Source organism: Sinocyclocheilus rhinocerous, unplaced genomic scaffold (assembly GCF_001515625.1).
Source record: "Sinocyclocheilus rhinocerous isolate Xijiao unplaced genomic scaffold, SAMN03320098_v1.1 scaffold214, whole genome shotgun sequence".
In the NCBI taxonomy this organism is placed as follows: Eukaryota; Metazoa; Chordata; class Actinopteri; order Cypriniformes; family Cyprinidae; genus Sinocyclocheilus; species Sinocyclocheilus rhinocerous.
In genome coordinates this window covers 177,359-194,772 of record NW_015657514.1, presented here as the reverse complement: position 1 = coordinate 194,772, position 17,414 = coordinate 177,359, and the positions used below count along the sequence as shown (strand labels likewise).

Here is a 17,414-nt window from a genome sequence, read left to right as displayed (position 1 = left end):
GAGAGGGGCGGGGTCAGCAGAGCTCATTAACATTTAAAGGAAAATGCTGCAAAACTTTTTTACACTACCACTGAGAAATTTTAACTTAAATATGTTACAGACTTTTCATTAAGACCCTAAAGAATCATATCAACTTGTGGAAAATGGGCATCCTTTAAGGTAAAACACCAGAATAAATTAAGAGAATAAGACAGGAAACAAAGAAAAATAAATTAATTTGTGAGAAGAATCTTTTGTCTCAATCCCAGAGAATCAAAACAAGCTAGACTTTAGAACTGTGATTAAACTGAAATGGTGAATACTGGAAATCATTCTGTCCACTCAGCTTTTCTATCCGATTTCAGCTCTGTGCTCTACATGGAAACCTGTGAATCAGACCCAACATGCACATTTTTCTTTACAATCAAATATCTGAACTGGCTCAAGGCCTTTTAAACCGAGAGAGAGAGAGGGAGAGAGATGTGCTTATATGAATGATAATGTGCTAAAAGTGGTGTCTGGGTATTTATAGCTCACAAGCGCCTTTTGTGTGTCAAGAATAGATGCCAGTCACTGTGCTTTAAAGTAAAGGTGTTAACAGTAAGAAGGTAACAGGCAGATACTCATTTGCTACAAAGTTTTTTTTTTTTTTTTGATAATGTACACTGCCATTCAAAGTTTGGAATAATTTTTTAAAGGAATGTATACTTTTAATTGAAATAAGTGCTATTCTTTTGAATGTTCTATTCATCAAAGAATGTTTTTTGAACATTGATAATAAATGTTTCTTCAGCAGCAAATCAGCACACTAGAATGATTTCTGAAGATCATGTGACTGAAGACTGGAGTAATGATGCTGAAAATTAAGCTTTGCATCACTAGAATAAATAACATTTTACTTCTATAAATTAAAACAATATATATATATTAGTACAAATTTAAATAGAAAAGTTATTTTAAATTGTAACAATATTTCACAATACTATATTTTACTTCCTTCAAAAACATCAAAATATCTTTACAGGCCCAAACTGGAGAGGGGCGGGGTCAGCAGAGCTCATTAACATTTAAAGGAAAATGCTGCAAAACTTTTTTACACTACCACTGAGAAATTTTAACCAAACTATGTTACAGACTTTTCATTAAGACCCTAAAGAATCATATCAACTTGTGGAAAATGGGCATCCTTTAAGGTAAAACACCAGAATAAATTAAGAGAATAAGACAGGAAACAAAGAAAAATAAATTAATTTGTGAGAAGAATCTTTTGTCTCAATCCCAGAGAATCAAAACAAGCTAGACTTTAGAACTGTGATTAAACTGAAATGGTGAATACTGGAAATCATTCTGTCCACTCAGCTTTTCTATCCGATTTCAGCTCTGTGCTCTACATGGAAACCTGTGAATCAGACCCAACATGCACATTTTTCTTTACAATCAAATATCTGAACTGGCTCAAGGCCTTTTAAACCAGAGAAACCAAAAGCAAGCTGAACAATAAGCTCCTCACAAGCTCCTCCATCAGCAGTTCTAACCTGGAGACATGGCCTGGCTTATGCACTTATGAGTTTATTATTAAACAGTATGTCATCGCTCATCACGCAGAAAAAAAGGTTTATGCTCAGTTAATTTCGTTATTTTCTAGCTCTTCATTTTTAACTAAAGAAAGATACAAGCTGCAGGCATGTTATTGCACTCCAATAAACCCATACAGTGCATACTGTAGGTAACTTTAACCTGAAGCTTTGAGACATTTACTCACCAGCACATTTTCTATTAATAACCAGCCACGGAAAAACATCATCCTGCTTCCCTTTTACAGAACAATACACTCTGTGAGCTCATGATATCCACCAAAGACACAAGGATCAAACACAGACACACACACCTTTGTTTTCTTGTCGAGTTGGAGAATTTCATCGACTGCTATTGTTTTAGAAGTTCAAAAACTTCAAACAAAAATCTCTCTCTGATACTGCTAGAAGTGTGCTTGGTGTCATGTAATTATATGGCATGGAAGTCCTAGCTGCTAAACTGAGCTTGTGTATTTTAACAGGCCAAAGTATCACCAGCACAAGCTGTCTTTGTGCTCAGCTTACAGTATTTTAGCTCATCAATGCTGTTTTTTAAAGGGGCTAAACTCTAGGATTTGAGAGTGATTTCTGAAGATCATGTGACTGAAGACTGGAGTAATGATGCTGAAAATTAAGCTTTGCATCACTAGAATAAATAACATTTTACTTCTATAAATTAAAACAATATATATATATTAGTACAAATTTAAATAGAAAAGTTATTTTAAATTGTAACAATATTTCACAATACTATATTTTACTTCCTTCAAAAACATCAAAATATCTTTACAGGCCCAAACTGTTTTTTTTTTTTATTCCCAAAGAAGTGTATAGAAATTTATCTATTTATGGTGTTATAAATTCTGTACTTTTTCTCACTTTAACAGAGAACTATGGCGCATTTTGTGCCCTCCTCTTAGAGCACATTATTACCTGGAGTCTGTTTCAAGAAGTGGCAATCGAGGTCTTGCTGACAAGCTGCTTAAGGGTTTTGTAGGGACTAAGAGTTGCTATTCCAGAAACTGTGCTGTGGATCAGATGTGAGGGGGACTCGCTCCACGCTCTGTTCCCATTCCTCGCTCTATACTGTGCTAATAGTAAGCAGATGGATAAAACGTAACACACCAGCCCCACTGCTACATCATCAGCTCTCCATCCCCCGCATATGGATGTAATATATAAACAGAATAGGGAAGAGGGGCTTTTTCTTTGCATTTGAGTTCCAGCATTACATAACCCACAATCCCTCACACAGTAACAGCATGACATGATAACGCATAGGCCTGAGAGTATGTGATTATACCAGTGTTCAGAACTGCATACTCCTCTTACTATTTTTGCAGTATATACTAGTGTGCACTTGCAAATTTTTCTGTAAGCACACAACACTGCTTTACACAGTGTTTAATATACAGAGCGCACTACACACTTAACCACTGCCAGTGTGATGAATAAAGTGATATCAGTCATGATTAACATCTCTTTCTTGACTCATTTTTGAATTTGACTAATATACACCAAAAAAAAAAAAAAAAATTGGTGTAGAAACAATTTTCTCCCTGAAATTATTAGCAAATTTCACACACCGTTACAAATCAAAATAGTCCAATAATCTGTTTACAACTTTGAATTTTTTATAATTTTTTACTAGGGATGCATACTATATTGGCACTATATTGGTTATAAGTCATCAGTTTACATGATTTTTTTTTTTTTGGTACACTGTAAAAAAGTATTTTTCGAAGTTGTGAATACAGATTATTGGAGAATGTTTTACAAGAACATACTAATCTTTCTACTTCTGTTAGTTGCTGTTTCTTTGTATCAAATTTTCTAGCAATTTCTAAGTGAAAATAGTTTTAAAGTAAACCTGCTTTTGCAGTCATCCAACGCACACTTAATCTTTTAAAAACATTAATTATTCAATACCACTGTTGAATGTAATCTTTAGTAAATTAGTAGCCATTTTTCACACTGTACGTTATAATGTTGTGATGCCTAAATTCACTTGTGGCATTTAAACTATTGATTTTAAAGTTCACATTTTATTACTATTTATAACCATCACATGAAAATAATTATAGGCTTGTATGGCATCAACCAGAAATCTAATATTGCTGAATCTCTAATTTTTAGACAAACGTGGATTAAAAATATAATTTATGATTTCTAAGATGGTAACTGACCACTGAACTATATGTGCAATGACATTGTAGTGAGACAACAAATGTAGCTTAAGATTGTTTAAAGCATTATCATTGCCCAATGCATCCTGTTTACGTACAATGCTTTTTTAAATAGCAAGTCAATCATGTACTATACGCTAGTATACCATTCCAAACACAGCTTATGACTATATCTCTGACTGTATGATTCATACCCTCCGTGTTTCCCAAAATAGAGCACAAACGGTTTATAACACACTGAGCAAAAGAGAGAGTGTGAGAGAATGATAAGTAAATCCACCTCTATACAGCATCCGTGAAGGCATCAGATTGCAGAAGGAAGGCCTTTTATGGACTCGTGAATAGAAGGGCTCTCAGCAGATAGTTTCAGATATAACATTTACCAGATGTTGGCACATTTAGTTCTTCAGTATCTTTCAATTCCACATGCAAGAAAGTAACATACACAACAGACACAGAACAGGCTGTAACAGCCTTGAATTGAGAGCACTAGTGGTGAGAAACTGCTGATTTTACAAATGAACGCAAATGAAAACCTCACAAACAAAGCTTTACATGATGTTGTCAACAGTCAAATTTATCATGACAGAGATACGTCATGAAGAGCATACATTTCCAAGTCACTGTGCTCTCTGAGAGGTCAGATGTCTGTGCACTAGTTGCATTCAGCAACTGACAGTCATACAAAGTTGCAACAACGCCAACAGCACAAGAAAAAAAAAACTACAAAGATATGATTATTGTATTCCAATAATTTATTGTAGCAAAACAATCTACTTATTTAAAAAAAAAAACATACAAATAAAAAATGAACATCAGTCTGTACTAAACCAGTTTTTAAATGGCATGAACTGTTATATTGATGTAAAAGCCCATCTAGCTGTTAACCAGTCTAAAAAAATAAAAATAAAAAAGACCACACAGGTGTGCACAAATGACGTCACATGTCATGACATGAGTTTGCATAACTCAAACTCTATAACAGTCTCCATCAGCTTCAGTTATGCTTCTAGTCGCGTGGTTTGGTAGCAAAGGTGAGGTATCCCGTGTGTCCTGCCATTTCTCTGGGAGGTGTGGCAGTCCTGCAGATCACAGAGGTGTTCCCAGTGTTTGGGACTTCCTCTTGACCAACATCTGAAGCCATCTGGCTGCTGTCAGCAGAGCCCTCCTCTGGTCCGAAGTCTGGTAAGGGCAGACTGACAGTACGAACATCATGCACCCGGAGCAGAACCTCCAGTGTGCAGATCTCCTCAAAGCCATGGTCCAGTAATGCCTCACAAGTCCTCTGGACCTGCTCTATACACGGCGAGAAGGAACAGAGACGACCTCCTGAAGACAAAGCCAAGAAGAGAAGCAGTCAGCTAATTATTTAGGGGGCTTTCACACTAGACGTCAGAGTTTGGTTCGTTTGGATAACGTGAATGCTGTTGCGCATCCACAAACTGTACTCGAGTGCACCTAAAAAGAGTGATCTGGGTTATGATTCATGCAAACTCCAGTGCGGTTTGTTTCTGACATGATCCCAATTGTACCTAATCATGAAGGTGAACTGCTATTCATGACAAAAATTGGACAAACTGTATTAATGCGTTTTCTCATTGACTTTCCTGACAAGCATGTCTGATGTGCTCCAAGCAGAGAGAATTGATATCTCATTTCCTCTTGCCTTCAGCAGAAAATGACTCCCACATTCTTTGGAACCTTTGCATTATAATCATGAGAAATAGACGCGAGCCGATCGAACTGTGTTGGCGCTTTGGAAACAAAACCACATTTTCAAAATCCAAAGTACAAAAGTGCTGACAAGCAAGCAACGGTATCCATCCATTTTGCCGTCTTCTCCTGCATAGTCATTTGCTAACAACGGCTGCAACTGAACAAAGTTGGAAAGCACATTATTAGTTCAAAAGTATACTTAATTTTTTGACACAAACACTAACATATGTACAGCCAAACACAAAGCCTTTCAAAGTATAATCAATTTAACAGCATGTATGAACAAGAGCAGACGATACATACACACACTAGAAAGTTTCATCTTTGTCCAGTGTCTGCGCTATTTCGCTCCAGATATTATGAACATCAAAAATGTCTTTGTACTCTTTTAAACTAGAGTTGCATGAATCTAATAATCACTCTTCAAAGTATGCCTCTATTGCTGTTACATCTACAGCAGTTTGTTGTTCTGTTCTGTTTTTTTCCCCCAATGGTAAAACAACTGGCTGGGTCAGTGTTGCCAAATAGTGGCCAACTAATTGATCATTCGCAAGGAGCTTGATTGGCAGGCGATCTCACCAATCATCTGACGAATCTGCCATTTCATCAGACAAACAAACCAGACAGCAGAATAGATTAACTTTGGTGGACTTAAGCTTGAAAAATGTTGTGTACTGACGTCTTTTGGTGGTTTAAATACATGTTCTGATGTTCATTCATGTTTATTTCGTGCTTTAAGTAAATATGAAAAGATTATCGGTTCACGTGCCACTTGAACTGTGGCACTACAACCAAATCTGTCACAACACATTAAAGAGTCACAAAATGGCATTTTTTGTTTGAATTTCTTAAAAAAAACACGATTTTAAAGCTGAGACCTTGTTTCATACCAGAAGTAACCTGCTCTATCTTGTCTGTCGGCACATTGTCAGAACATGCGTGAGAACATGATGTGTAGTGTGAGAGCGGAATGGCTTGTCGGACATAGCAACAGTAACTAAGGGGGGTGGGTTTTTGAAAAGGGCCAAGTAGTGCAAAGAAATTCAATGCACCACACGCACTATACACAAGTATACTTGGGTTTTTATGTGACACTAGGGTATGTGTAGATTGCATATGCACTTTGAAATTTTCAACCATTTAGTTTGTTCACAAGGTGGCAACACTGACCTAAGCCAACACTTTACAGTCAGAAAAGAAACTGAGGAGAGCGAATACTTACATTACAGCATTACACTTCAGCATGTAGTTTCATGGACTCAGTCGAATAAAACTATAATTTAGAACATTTCCAGAAACTGCTCTTTTGAATGATGTTTGGATCTCTGTGCGACTATGTCCAACTTTAACCCCAAGTTTGCATCTGTTCTTTATCAAACCACTGAATGAACATACAAATCTCCAGCACTTGTGTTACATTCTGTGCAAACATAAATATCTTTTTATTAGTAGCATAAATGAATCTCCCTGTTGAACTGCAACAAGCGTTACTATTTGTAAAACCTTATCAAACACCCAAAAGGGAAGTTCACTATTGTGGCTGATGTCAAATCAAACCTGAAACTTGAAAGAAGCAACCTGGAACAAGAAAATTTTTATTCAGTACTTTAAGGAAATGACCATGTAACCTGACCTTGTTTCATTCTCACTAGAGCCACAAATCCCATGCAGCAACTGTTTTAAATTTATTAGCAGAACCACACAGTGATGTGTGATATTTTCCGTACTCATTTCAGGTGTAATCTGCAGAATTCTGTGGAGTGATGCAAAGCTGAAGTATTTCACTAGGTGCATCAAACACAACTGCAAAACAGATGACTGTTCAAACAAGTTTTAAACACTCCCACTGTAAGAAGCCCCGCCCCCAAAATCACATCATTGGTTAAGCCAATAGTTATGTCACGATCGGTCAGGCTGCTCAAACAACAAAAGTAGTAAAAACAGAAATCTACAGAGCTTTCAGCAACTTCTGTGGGCGCAGATTACATGCAGGCCTGCTGAGAATTGTCAGGAAGTGATGATGTACATAATATGGTTCCATTTTACTGGAAACATGAGTTAGCTCACAAAGCTGTAAAGGGTCAGAGAGCAGTCAACAGGCTCATGCTTGCATATTCTTGGCTTACTGTTAAACGGTCTCATAATAACTGGATAAATGGAGGACGGGTGGCTCCTTTGCCATCTTTCTCCGCTAACACGGATGGAGGGAATTTGGACTAAAGGTGGTATTACTAACATGCACAAGAATAGCCACTGCTGATCAGAGTAAGAAGATAGACCGGGTGCTGTGAGGAGAGGAGCATATTGAGGAAGACACCTCAATGGGTGTATAGTTTACTCTATGGATCTTTTTTTAGATTCAATCCAATCACATTCAGTTAATCCAGCATGACCCCATCCCTCACTGTCAACATTAATTATAGAACTGTAATGAATGGCAAACACTGTAGGAAAGCATTCCAACAATGGCTCAGTTTGCCTTCTCTCTGATCAAAGTTCCAAGTCTCTCTTGATCCTGACAATTCTCACAAGAGATGAACCAGGGATCCACTTAAATAAATAGATTAAAACAAACAAATGGTGTCTAAACAAAATTCTATTATGATTAGGGTTGGAGCTAAACTGTGCAGAGCTGTGGCCCTCCAGGAATTGAGTTTGAGACCAATGTTTTACGTGTTTGGAACGACATGAGGTTGAGTGATTAATGACAATTTTTTTATTTTTGGGTGAACTATCCCTTTCAGGCTGGAACAAAATCTGAACAAAAACACGAGGTATGATACGTTTGATGACATTGTAAATGTTTACAGAGGAAAATGCATCATGCACTAAATGAGTGAGGAGATACACTACCAGATTTTCAAGTCACTCAGAACACAACACACTCACGCAGAAACCTTCAGCCAATGACAAATGAAAACAATGTGTTCTAAAATTTGCTCAAAATATTAAACATGTTTGATATCACACTCTTATGGAAATTAATAACTCTTTTAGGTTTTGGTGAATTGGTAGTGAAAGGTATGATCTCATTAATGCATTTTCGTATGATCTGTTTTGCACCTGACTGAAGGTTATGTTTGGGAGTGGACCTTCAAGTTTAGTTTTGAGTGTGTGTGCTGTGTTGTGTTCTGGACGGCTTGTGTGTGATTCACAGTTTTCCCTCAAACTATTTACAAAGTCGGCAAGAGTACGATGGCTAATTTTTAAATATCTGCCTAGTGTTCTAAAATCTGTTGTGTAGTGTATTCTAGCTTTTTGAATTTAGACAAAAAAGGGATCTTAGATTCTTTTGGAACAGCTTTTGTGTCTGGAGTGCACTGATGATGCCTTGAAACTCTGCCTATGTAGGCAGCTCGCTAGGATTTGGAACAGGGGTGATGTACGAATAAAGACTGTTGCTGAAGAGCACTAACAGAAGTATATTTAACAAGCGAGAGAGAGAGAGAGAGAGAGAGAGAGAAGTTTATCGTGTCATTCTATTGACAAATAAGGCCTTTCCATGAAAACGCAGTCATAAATGGAGACATCATGCCTCCTGGCAACCAGGCTCAACAGGTCTCCTGGCAACAGTGGCCTGGGAAAGAAAGGAGTCACGCCAAAAGCTGGGATTCTCTGAGCACTTAAAACAGAGAACGAGACTGACAAACAGGCCAAAAATGAGAAGAAATAAAGAAACAGATAGGATAAAGACTTAGATAAAATCACTCTGCTTGCTGTAAAAGATGCATATGATGTGAGAAGGATATTAGCAGTCAAGGACAACTGGCTTGTAGTTATCCAAAGCTTTCACAGCCAGAGCTGTGCTTAAGTTTTCTACACTGAAAACTGATAAGTAGTGCACAAGAAAGACAATTTGTCAAAACACACAGAAAGAAGCCAGCAGATGCGTGTCTAAGCTTCACTGAGTTTTGCCCGTGCTCACTTAAGCCTCACTGCCTGCCCCTTTATGGTCATTACCCTGCCAGCAAAAACATCCAGCATGTGTGTATATTACAAATCAGATAGACGGAGTCTCCAAGAGGGGGTGTGGCATAGAGTGAGGCACAAATTCCACTTGCATGAGACAGAGAGATTCGAGATCGCCAGGAGATCCTCTCTGATCTTATACTCTTAGAATCTTTACAAGCATGTACATATTAAACAATGGCATGCAATGTAGCCCAAAACTGAAAATTCTTTCATTAATTACTTACCCTCATGTCCTTCCAAACCCATAAGACCTTTTAAGGCATTTTATGAAAATTCCTCTTTCAATATACTACACAAGACTGCTGACCCCTTACTGGGATAGGCTAGTCTGGGCCTGCCCAGTAGGGCAAAGTGGGTAGCAGTTCCCATGGAAACAGCCTCTTGCCAAGTGGTCAGGTCACTTCTGAAGAGACCAGATCTGACATGGCCACTCAATAAAACCAAATAGTTGTTCCAACAGAGAGACCACAGACAAAACAGATGCGCACACAGAAGCTATGAATACCGCTCAAACTGGGCAAACTCAAGCCAAGGTCTCACGATTAATTAGTTACTGGTGTGACATAATTTAGGCACAAAACCTAATTAAAACCCCATAAAGTAATTATGGAGAATAATGTGCCTCTGTCAATGTTTCAAAGAAGCTGCATCAATAACTGAGATGAAAACCTCCACAGAATATAGATTTAAACAAATCAATTATGAATCTCACACCAAACCTCCCATTCCCCGGAGGTTATTTGACCATTTCTTTGACGTCAATGGCAATCAGGGGGAGTTAAAGGGAGAGTTCAGGCAAAAATGAAAACCCTCATGTTGTTCCAAACCTCTTTGAGTTTCATTCTTCTAACAAACACAAAAGAAGATATTTTGAATAATGTTGATAACCAAACAGTTGATGGTAGCCATTGACTTCCATAGTATTTTTTTTCTCTCCATACTATGGAAGTCAATGGTTACTGTCAACTGTTTGGTTACCAACATTCTTTACTTCTTCATTCTTTTGTGCTCAACAGAAGAAAGAAACTCACACAGGTTTGTAACCACTTGAAGGCGAGTAAATAATGACAGAATTTTCATCTTTGGGTGAACTATCCCTTTAAGGAAGATATCACACACTGCAAATTTAAACACGGTGTCACAATGTTTTCTTCTTTTGGAAATGTCCCTTGCTTCACTATGGTATTCTTTGAAGTAGCTTGGAGCACCACGTAAATACCACAGTGTTTACACTTCCACAGTACTTTACATAAGTGTGTGCAAACTGTACATTTTTGTGCCAGTACCACTTAAGTGTCTGAGGTTTTGTGTTCATAAAGGTCACTGTGGTATTCAGTAGCATTTATATCTTGTTACTTGAAGACTCATTTCAGTGTTGTCGTGACTTACTCTTCACAGATGAAGCCAGAGTACCACATGACATTTAGCATTAATATGGTAATGTCGATTTAGTTATTTCACAGTTATCTGCTCTCACCTTTGCGTTTCATGGCGCTCTTGGCATGTGTGATTGCCTCCCACGGAGAGGGGATGTCTAAAAACACTGCATCGGCTATTGCTGTGATGCCAAAGCCATCCTTGCACACATCCTGGTTTCTAACAGTAACCAGGTGAGACACTTTGTGCTCCTTGAACTCCTGCATGGCCTTCTCGGCTCGCTGAGCGTGGAACTCCACCGTGTGCAGGTGGCCGGTGGGAGCGATGGTCCGCAGAATAGAGTGAGACAGGGAGCCGCTGCCTGTACCTGGAAGACAGACGCAAAATCTACTGTTATGTAATTACCATTTTTAGATGCTTACACAGAATGCAACAGTTTCACTCTGAATATTAATCAGAATTTGGTCGTATTCAAATTAAGCACCTCACTGCCATAACATTAAATGAATAGTTCACCCAAAAATGTAAATACTGTCATTTACTCACCCTCATGTCGCTCCAAATCAATTAAACTTTTGTTATTAAAACCTGAGAGATTTCCCACTATTGAAAGTCTATTCCACCAAAACTTCAAGCTTCAAATATTTTATAAAGAGTTTGTAAAATTAATCCATATACACTACCACTCAAAAGTTTGGGATCAGTAAGACATGTAATGTTTTTTAAAGAAGTCTCTTATGCTCATCAAAGCTGCATTTATTTGATCAAAAATACAGAAAAAAAAACAGTAATCTCGCAAAATGTTATTACAATATAAAATAATGGTTTCTATTTTAATATCCTTTAAAATATAATTTATTTCTGTGATGCAACGCTGAATTTCCATCAGCCATTACTCTAGTCTAAAGTGTCACATGATCCTTAAGAAATAATTCTAATATGCTGATTTATTATTATAATTATCAATGTTGGCAACAGGTGTGCTGCCAAATATTTTTTGGGAAACTGCGATACTTTTTTCAGGATTCTTTGATGAATAAAAAGTTAAAAAGAACAGCATTTATTCAAAATATGAATATTTTCTAACAATATAAATCTTTGATATCACTTTTTATCAATTTAACACATCCTTGCTGAATAAAAGTTTTAATTTCGTTCAAAAAAAAAAGGATAAACATGTACTGACCCCAAACTTTTGAATGGTAGTGTATATTGTTAGAAAAGATTTCTATTTTAAATAAATGCGAAGGATCATGTGATGCTGAAGACTGGAGTAATGATGCTGAAAATGCAGCTTTGATTACAGGAATAAATTAGATTTTAAAGTATATTCAAATAGAAACCATTGTTTTATATCGTAATAACATTTTGCAATATTACTGTTTTTTTTTCTGTATTTTTGATCAAATAAATGCAGCCTTGATGAGCATAAGAGACTTCTTTAAAAAACATTACAAGTCTTACTGATCCCAAATTTTTGAGCAGTAGTGTAAGTTTTTTTAAGAGACATAATTGCCATTTAATTTAGGCTTTTATTCACATATAAATTTATCAACGAACACATTTGAGTTTTAGCCCACCATATTTCATGTGATCAATGTTATGTGAAGAAAATATGATCACATTACCCCAATTTTACAGTCTCTGCACTGGCTACCTATTAAGTTCCGTATCAGTTACAAAATATTATTACTTGCCTATAAGGCCCTTAATGGTTTAGCTCCTGCGTACCTAACTAGTCTTCTACCACGCTACAATCCATCACGCTCCCTAAGGTCGCAAAACTCTGGACTTTTGGTAGTACCTAAGATAGCAAAGTCCACTAAAGGAGGTACAGCTTTTTCGCATTTGGCTCCCAAACTCTGGAATAGCCTTCCTGATAATGTTCGGGGTTCAGACACACTCTCTCTGAACAACGGCTCTGTGTAGTTAATGCTGCTCAATGTGAAAGCACACACGTGATGGAGATTTACCACTGATTACAGAATGGCTTTACTGACAAGATGCGCGTTAAATATCGCATGCGATTTATCGTGCAGCCCTAAATATAATCATTTGGCTTTAGCCAGGTTTCAGTCAAGCATAATAAAATATTTACAAAAATGTGAGGGGTGTACTCACTTCTGTGAGATACTGTACATCATATAAATCATTAATACCATTATTTATATCTGGTATTAAGAAGTGTTAAATTAACAATGTATGCAGACGATACAACATGTTCAACAAGTTTATGCATCTGCACAAACGTCAGTTGAATTTACGCTATTTTGAATGAGGAGTTGGAGAGTACAGAAAAGTGGATTTTAGAAAAGTTGATACTAAATACATCTAAAAACAAAGAGTACAGTAATTTGGGTCTAATTATTCTCTACGGTCCAAACCGGAGCTGAAATTATATATAAATAAAACACTTATTCAGAAAGTTATTTTACGTTTGATATAATGAAAATAATATTGGACACTCTGTTCTTCTCACAGCAGGACTATTGTCAGATAATATGGGCCAATGCTACAAAAAAGGATTTGAGGAAACTCCAGTTGGTACAAAATAAGGCAGCGAGATTAATCCTCCAGTGTCCGTATGGTACGAATATTAATAGTATGCACTTTGATCTTAAATGGCTAAGAGTGGAAGATAGGATGATTGCTGCAATACTGTTATCAACATGGAAGGTTTTACACTTTAAAACTCCATTGGATGAGTATAATCAATTACAATCTTATGTTCAGTCACATGAATATGCTACTAGACGAGCAACAGAGGGTAGATTTCTACTCCCTAATGCTAAAACTAATTTTCTTAAACGTACAGTAACATTTAGGGCAATGGAGACATGAAGTCTTTTACCATTGTCATTAATTGGGATAACACGAAAAATTTATTTTAAAAGGCAGGTAAAGGCACACCTTGGAATTCTGTACTTGTAGGAGGTTGAGGTATAGGAATTAATTGAATGAGCAATACGTTTTTTATATAGTAGGTGTTATAGATATTAAAAAGGGTGGAATAAATGTTTATTAGAGATGCTTTGGAATGTGGAGAATGCATTTGTGACGACTGGGGGCGGGGCCGAGAGCCGTGGGAACGGAGCGAGAATTGATAATGAGCGACACCTGCACCACTCACCGGTCTCGAGTCTCACGGAGGAGCTCCGGAAAGATAAAAGGGAGGAGTGACGACAGTGAAAGACGAGAGAGCACCAGGCTTGGATTTTATTTTGTGTTTTGTGTGCGGCAGTCATCCGCGAGGGGCTGCCGCTTTACTTTCGTTTTGTGTTTGTTTATTTGATTAAAGTTTTGTTTAAGTGTTCGCCGGTTCCCGCCTCCTTCTTCCCGACCTACGAACTTTGTTACAGCATTTAACTTTTTATTTTCTTCTTTTTTAATGTATGTATTAATGTTTGAATGTTAAGTGTTGTGTGGACCCCAGGAAGACTAGCAATGATTTAGGGCATAGCTAATGGGGATTGGGGATCCAAATAAATAAACAAATAATAAATACACAGGGAGATTCAGATTAACAGGAGAATCAAAATGTGTGATTCCAACAATATTAGGCAGAACAAGTAAATTACAGAGGAACTGACAACATCAGAGTGTCTTGCACAAAGTCTCTTGATCTACATTTTACAGTTCATTGCACTGTTGTGTGCTTTTGTCAATGACATGAATGAGAATTAATGAGCTGGTTAAGTTGCTGTGCAGAATAACACGCACTGCAATAAATGGCAAAAGCAAGCATCTCCAGTATTTCCACAAGAGTAGGAGAAAAACTACATGAATGCTTAATATTCGCATGTATACTGGAATATTCCAATAACAGAAAACATCTTAAGTGAAATATTGACTTTAATCAGAAAATTATGTGCATATAAAAGTGATAATTTAAAGTTAAATACAGCAATCACTTGTGCATGAACATTGTGATGCACGTGCATGTGAACACGTTCTGGTGTTAATGGCCCATCTTCCTCTTCAAGAACCCATTAGCATGCCTTTTGTTCTCATAGCAACAATAGAGTCAATGTTCGGTCTACAGCGATGCATTCAGATAGAACAGAATGACTGACGTAAGAACGAGAGGCTAAGCAGGGGAGAAAGATCACACAGAAATTAGAAAGTTTCAAAAGTAATGTCCAACAGTATCCTTGAATGGTGATAAACGAACATCAATACTGCACATATGCCAAATCTGTGGCATAGTCAGCCTCACCTGAACGCTGCTCAGATATCAATTTGTTAAACACACATCCAGCTCAATGAGTTTGGAGGGCACTGAGGACAGAGCAGAGTGTGTGTGTGTGTGTGTGTACGCTTAACAGCAGTTTAATTGATTCATTCAGAATTCAAGAGGCCCAACACTTACTGAATGGGCCAAATAGCCAAAGAGTCTTGTCTCCATCAAGATTTCTCTGCCTAATATTCTCTGCCCACTGCAACCTAACTAGTTAAGTTACTTTTATTTGTAATGCATTTTTCACAAAAGACATTGTTTCAAAGCAGTTTACATAAATCATGACATTATTATCTATATAATCTATGTAATCACTTTACGTGAGCGTACTGTATGTGTGCTGATAAAGGTGGATATACTTCTATATCGAGCTTTGAATAGAGAGATGTGCGATAATGCAGTTTACATTTTACAATGATATAAACCAGGTTTTCCCAAACAGGGGTTTGTGAGATGATAAAAAGGCAATAATTAATGAAATCGAATGCAACATGAGAATAAACAAGGAGAAGCACAAATAATCTAAATAAAACCGAACTTGATACATCTTATCAAATCAAAGGCTGATTTAATTAAGTATATAATCTGTTACGCTGGGTGAAGAGTGGCAATGTGTTCATTTACATGATTGCGGCTCATAACAGAGCCACTCAGTTCACAGTAAATGTTGCTTCTCACAAACCCCATCTATGCAAACTCTGAGTTTAATGTGCATTTGGGAATGTCATGTGCGCTAGGTTCACTTTATTTATATGCACATTTACATCATTGTCAACATTTTTGTGGGCAGTTGTTTATAGCATAAGTTTCTTGTAAAAAGTGAAGTCTGAATGCTTTTAAAAGTAACTATTTCCATTAGCAGTAAAGTATTTGTTCTTTGTCTCTGGGTGTCTCAGCAGTAGTAATATGAGACATGAAATTTGGTTTATGGATAAAATATCATAGTTCAAACCCCAATATATGAAAGAAAAAAAAATAGTAAATTGTGGTTTCCTGCACCATTTTAAATTCTATACAGGTGCATCTAAAAAAATTTGAATATCATAAAAAACATTTTTTTGTAACATTTCAAAAAGTGAAACTTTCATATATACTAGATTCATTACATGTAAAGTAAAACATTTCAAAAGTGTTTTTGTTTTAATTTTGATGATTAGAGCTTACAGCTCATGAAAGTCAAAACTCCAGTATCTCAAAATATTAGAGGGTCATTCAATGTCAAATCAACCAAATTTCAAAAACTTCCCCGGCTCAAATTTTTGATTTTGCTAATATTATTTTCCAAAGAAAGATAGACATGAATAGTGATGAAAGTCAAAATATTAAATGTCATGGATGAATATTTACGGAGTAATCCACTATTGTGTAGAGGGGGATTCAGAGTCAAATTACAGGGGATTAAAAATCTCTTTAAAAAGATGGTAGCATCATAATGTTAATTTTACACAGAGATTGGTTGTGTAAAATTAACATTATGATGCTGCCATCTTTCTGAAGTCATTTTTACCCCCTTGTAATTTGACTCTGAATCTCAGGTGAAAACTGCCATTTTGACCACCCCCCCTCTACAAAATAGTGGATTACTCCATAAATATTCATCCATGACATTTAATATTTTGTCTTTCATCACTATTCATGTCTATCTTTCTTCAGAAAAAATATTAGAAAAATAAAAAATTTGAGCCGGGGACCTCTGGTTGAGTTGACACGGAATGACCCTAGAATATTTCCTAAGATCAATCAAAAAAAGGATTTACAAAACAGAAAAGTTCAAGTTCTTTAAAGTAAGTTCATTTATGCACTCAGTACTTGGTCGGGGCTCCTTTAGCACAAATTCCAGCATCAGTGAGGTGAGGCATGGAAGTGATCAGCTTGTGGCACTGCTGAGGCACTAATGAGCCTCCAGCTCGTCTGTATTGTTGGATCGACTGTTTCTCATCTTTCTCTTGAAAAGAAAAGGTTCAGGTTAGGCATGTTGGCTGGCCAATCAAGCACAGTAATATCATGGTCAGCAAACCACTTGGAAGTGGTTTTGGCACTGTGGGCAGGTGCTAAAGTCCTGCTGGAAAAGGAAATCAGCATCTCCATAAAGCTTGTCAGCAGATGGAAGCATAAAGTGCTCCAAAATCTCCTGGTAGACAGCTGCATTGACTTTGGACTTGATAAAACACAATGGACCAACACCAGCAGACGCCACAGCACAACAAATCCTTTAAATTGAATGGTTATTCAGAACAGAACAAGAATGAAAAATATAAACTGCTAAACAAGACAAAAATTCATTTAAAGCAAAACTGAAAGCAAATGGTGTTGTTCTCATGCAGCCTACCTCTCTCATTCGGCACAAATCCAAATGTTTTCATATTCACGATG

At 36.9% G+C, this 17,414-nt stretch overlaps 1 protein-coding gene across 3 annotated transcripts in view; it reads right to left on the bottom strand.

The window, feature by feature from the left end:
- Positions 1-4,524: 4,524 nt before the first annotated feature.
- Positions 4,525-17,414, bottom strand: part of LOC107721221 (tRNA (adenine(58)-N(1))-methyltransferase catalytic subunit TRMT61A) — a 24,049-nt gene continuing 11,159 nt past the window's right edge. For all 3 annotated transcript variants that reach the window (XM_016529127.1, XM_016529126.1, XM_016529128.1), the window contains 2 exons: positions 10,905-11,171; positions 4,525-5,068 (listed from right to left, as the gene is read on the bottom strand). In XM_016529127.1, coding sequence (XP_016384613.1) covers positions 4,749-5,068; positions 10,905-11,171 — 587 coding nt within the window. In that variant the 3' untranslated portion in view covers positions 4,525-4,748. The remainder of the gene's footprint in view (positions 5,069-10,904; positions 11,172-17,414) is intronic.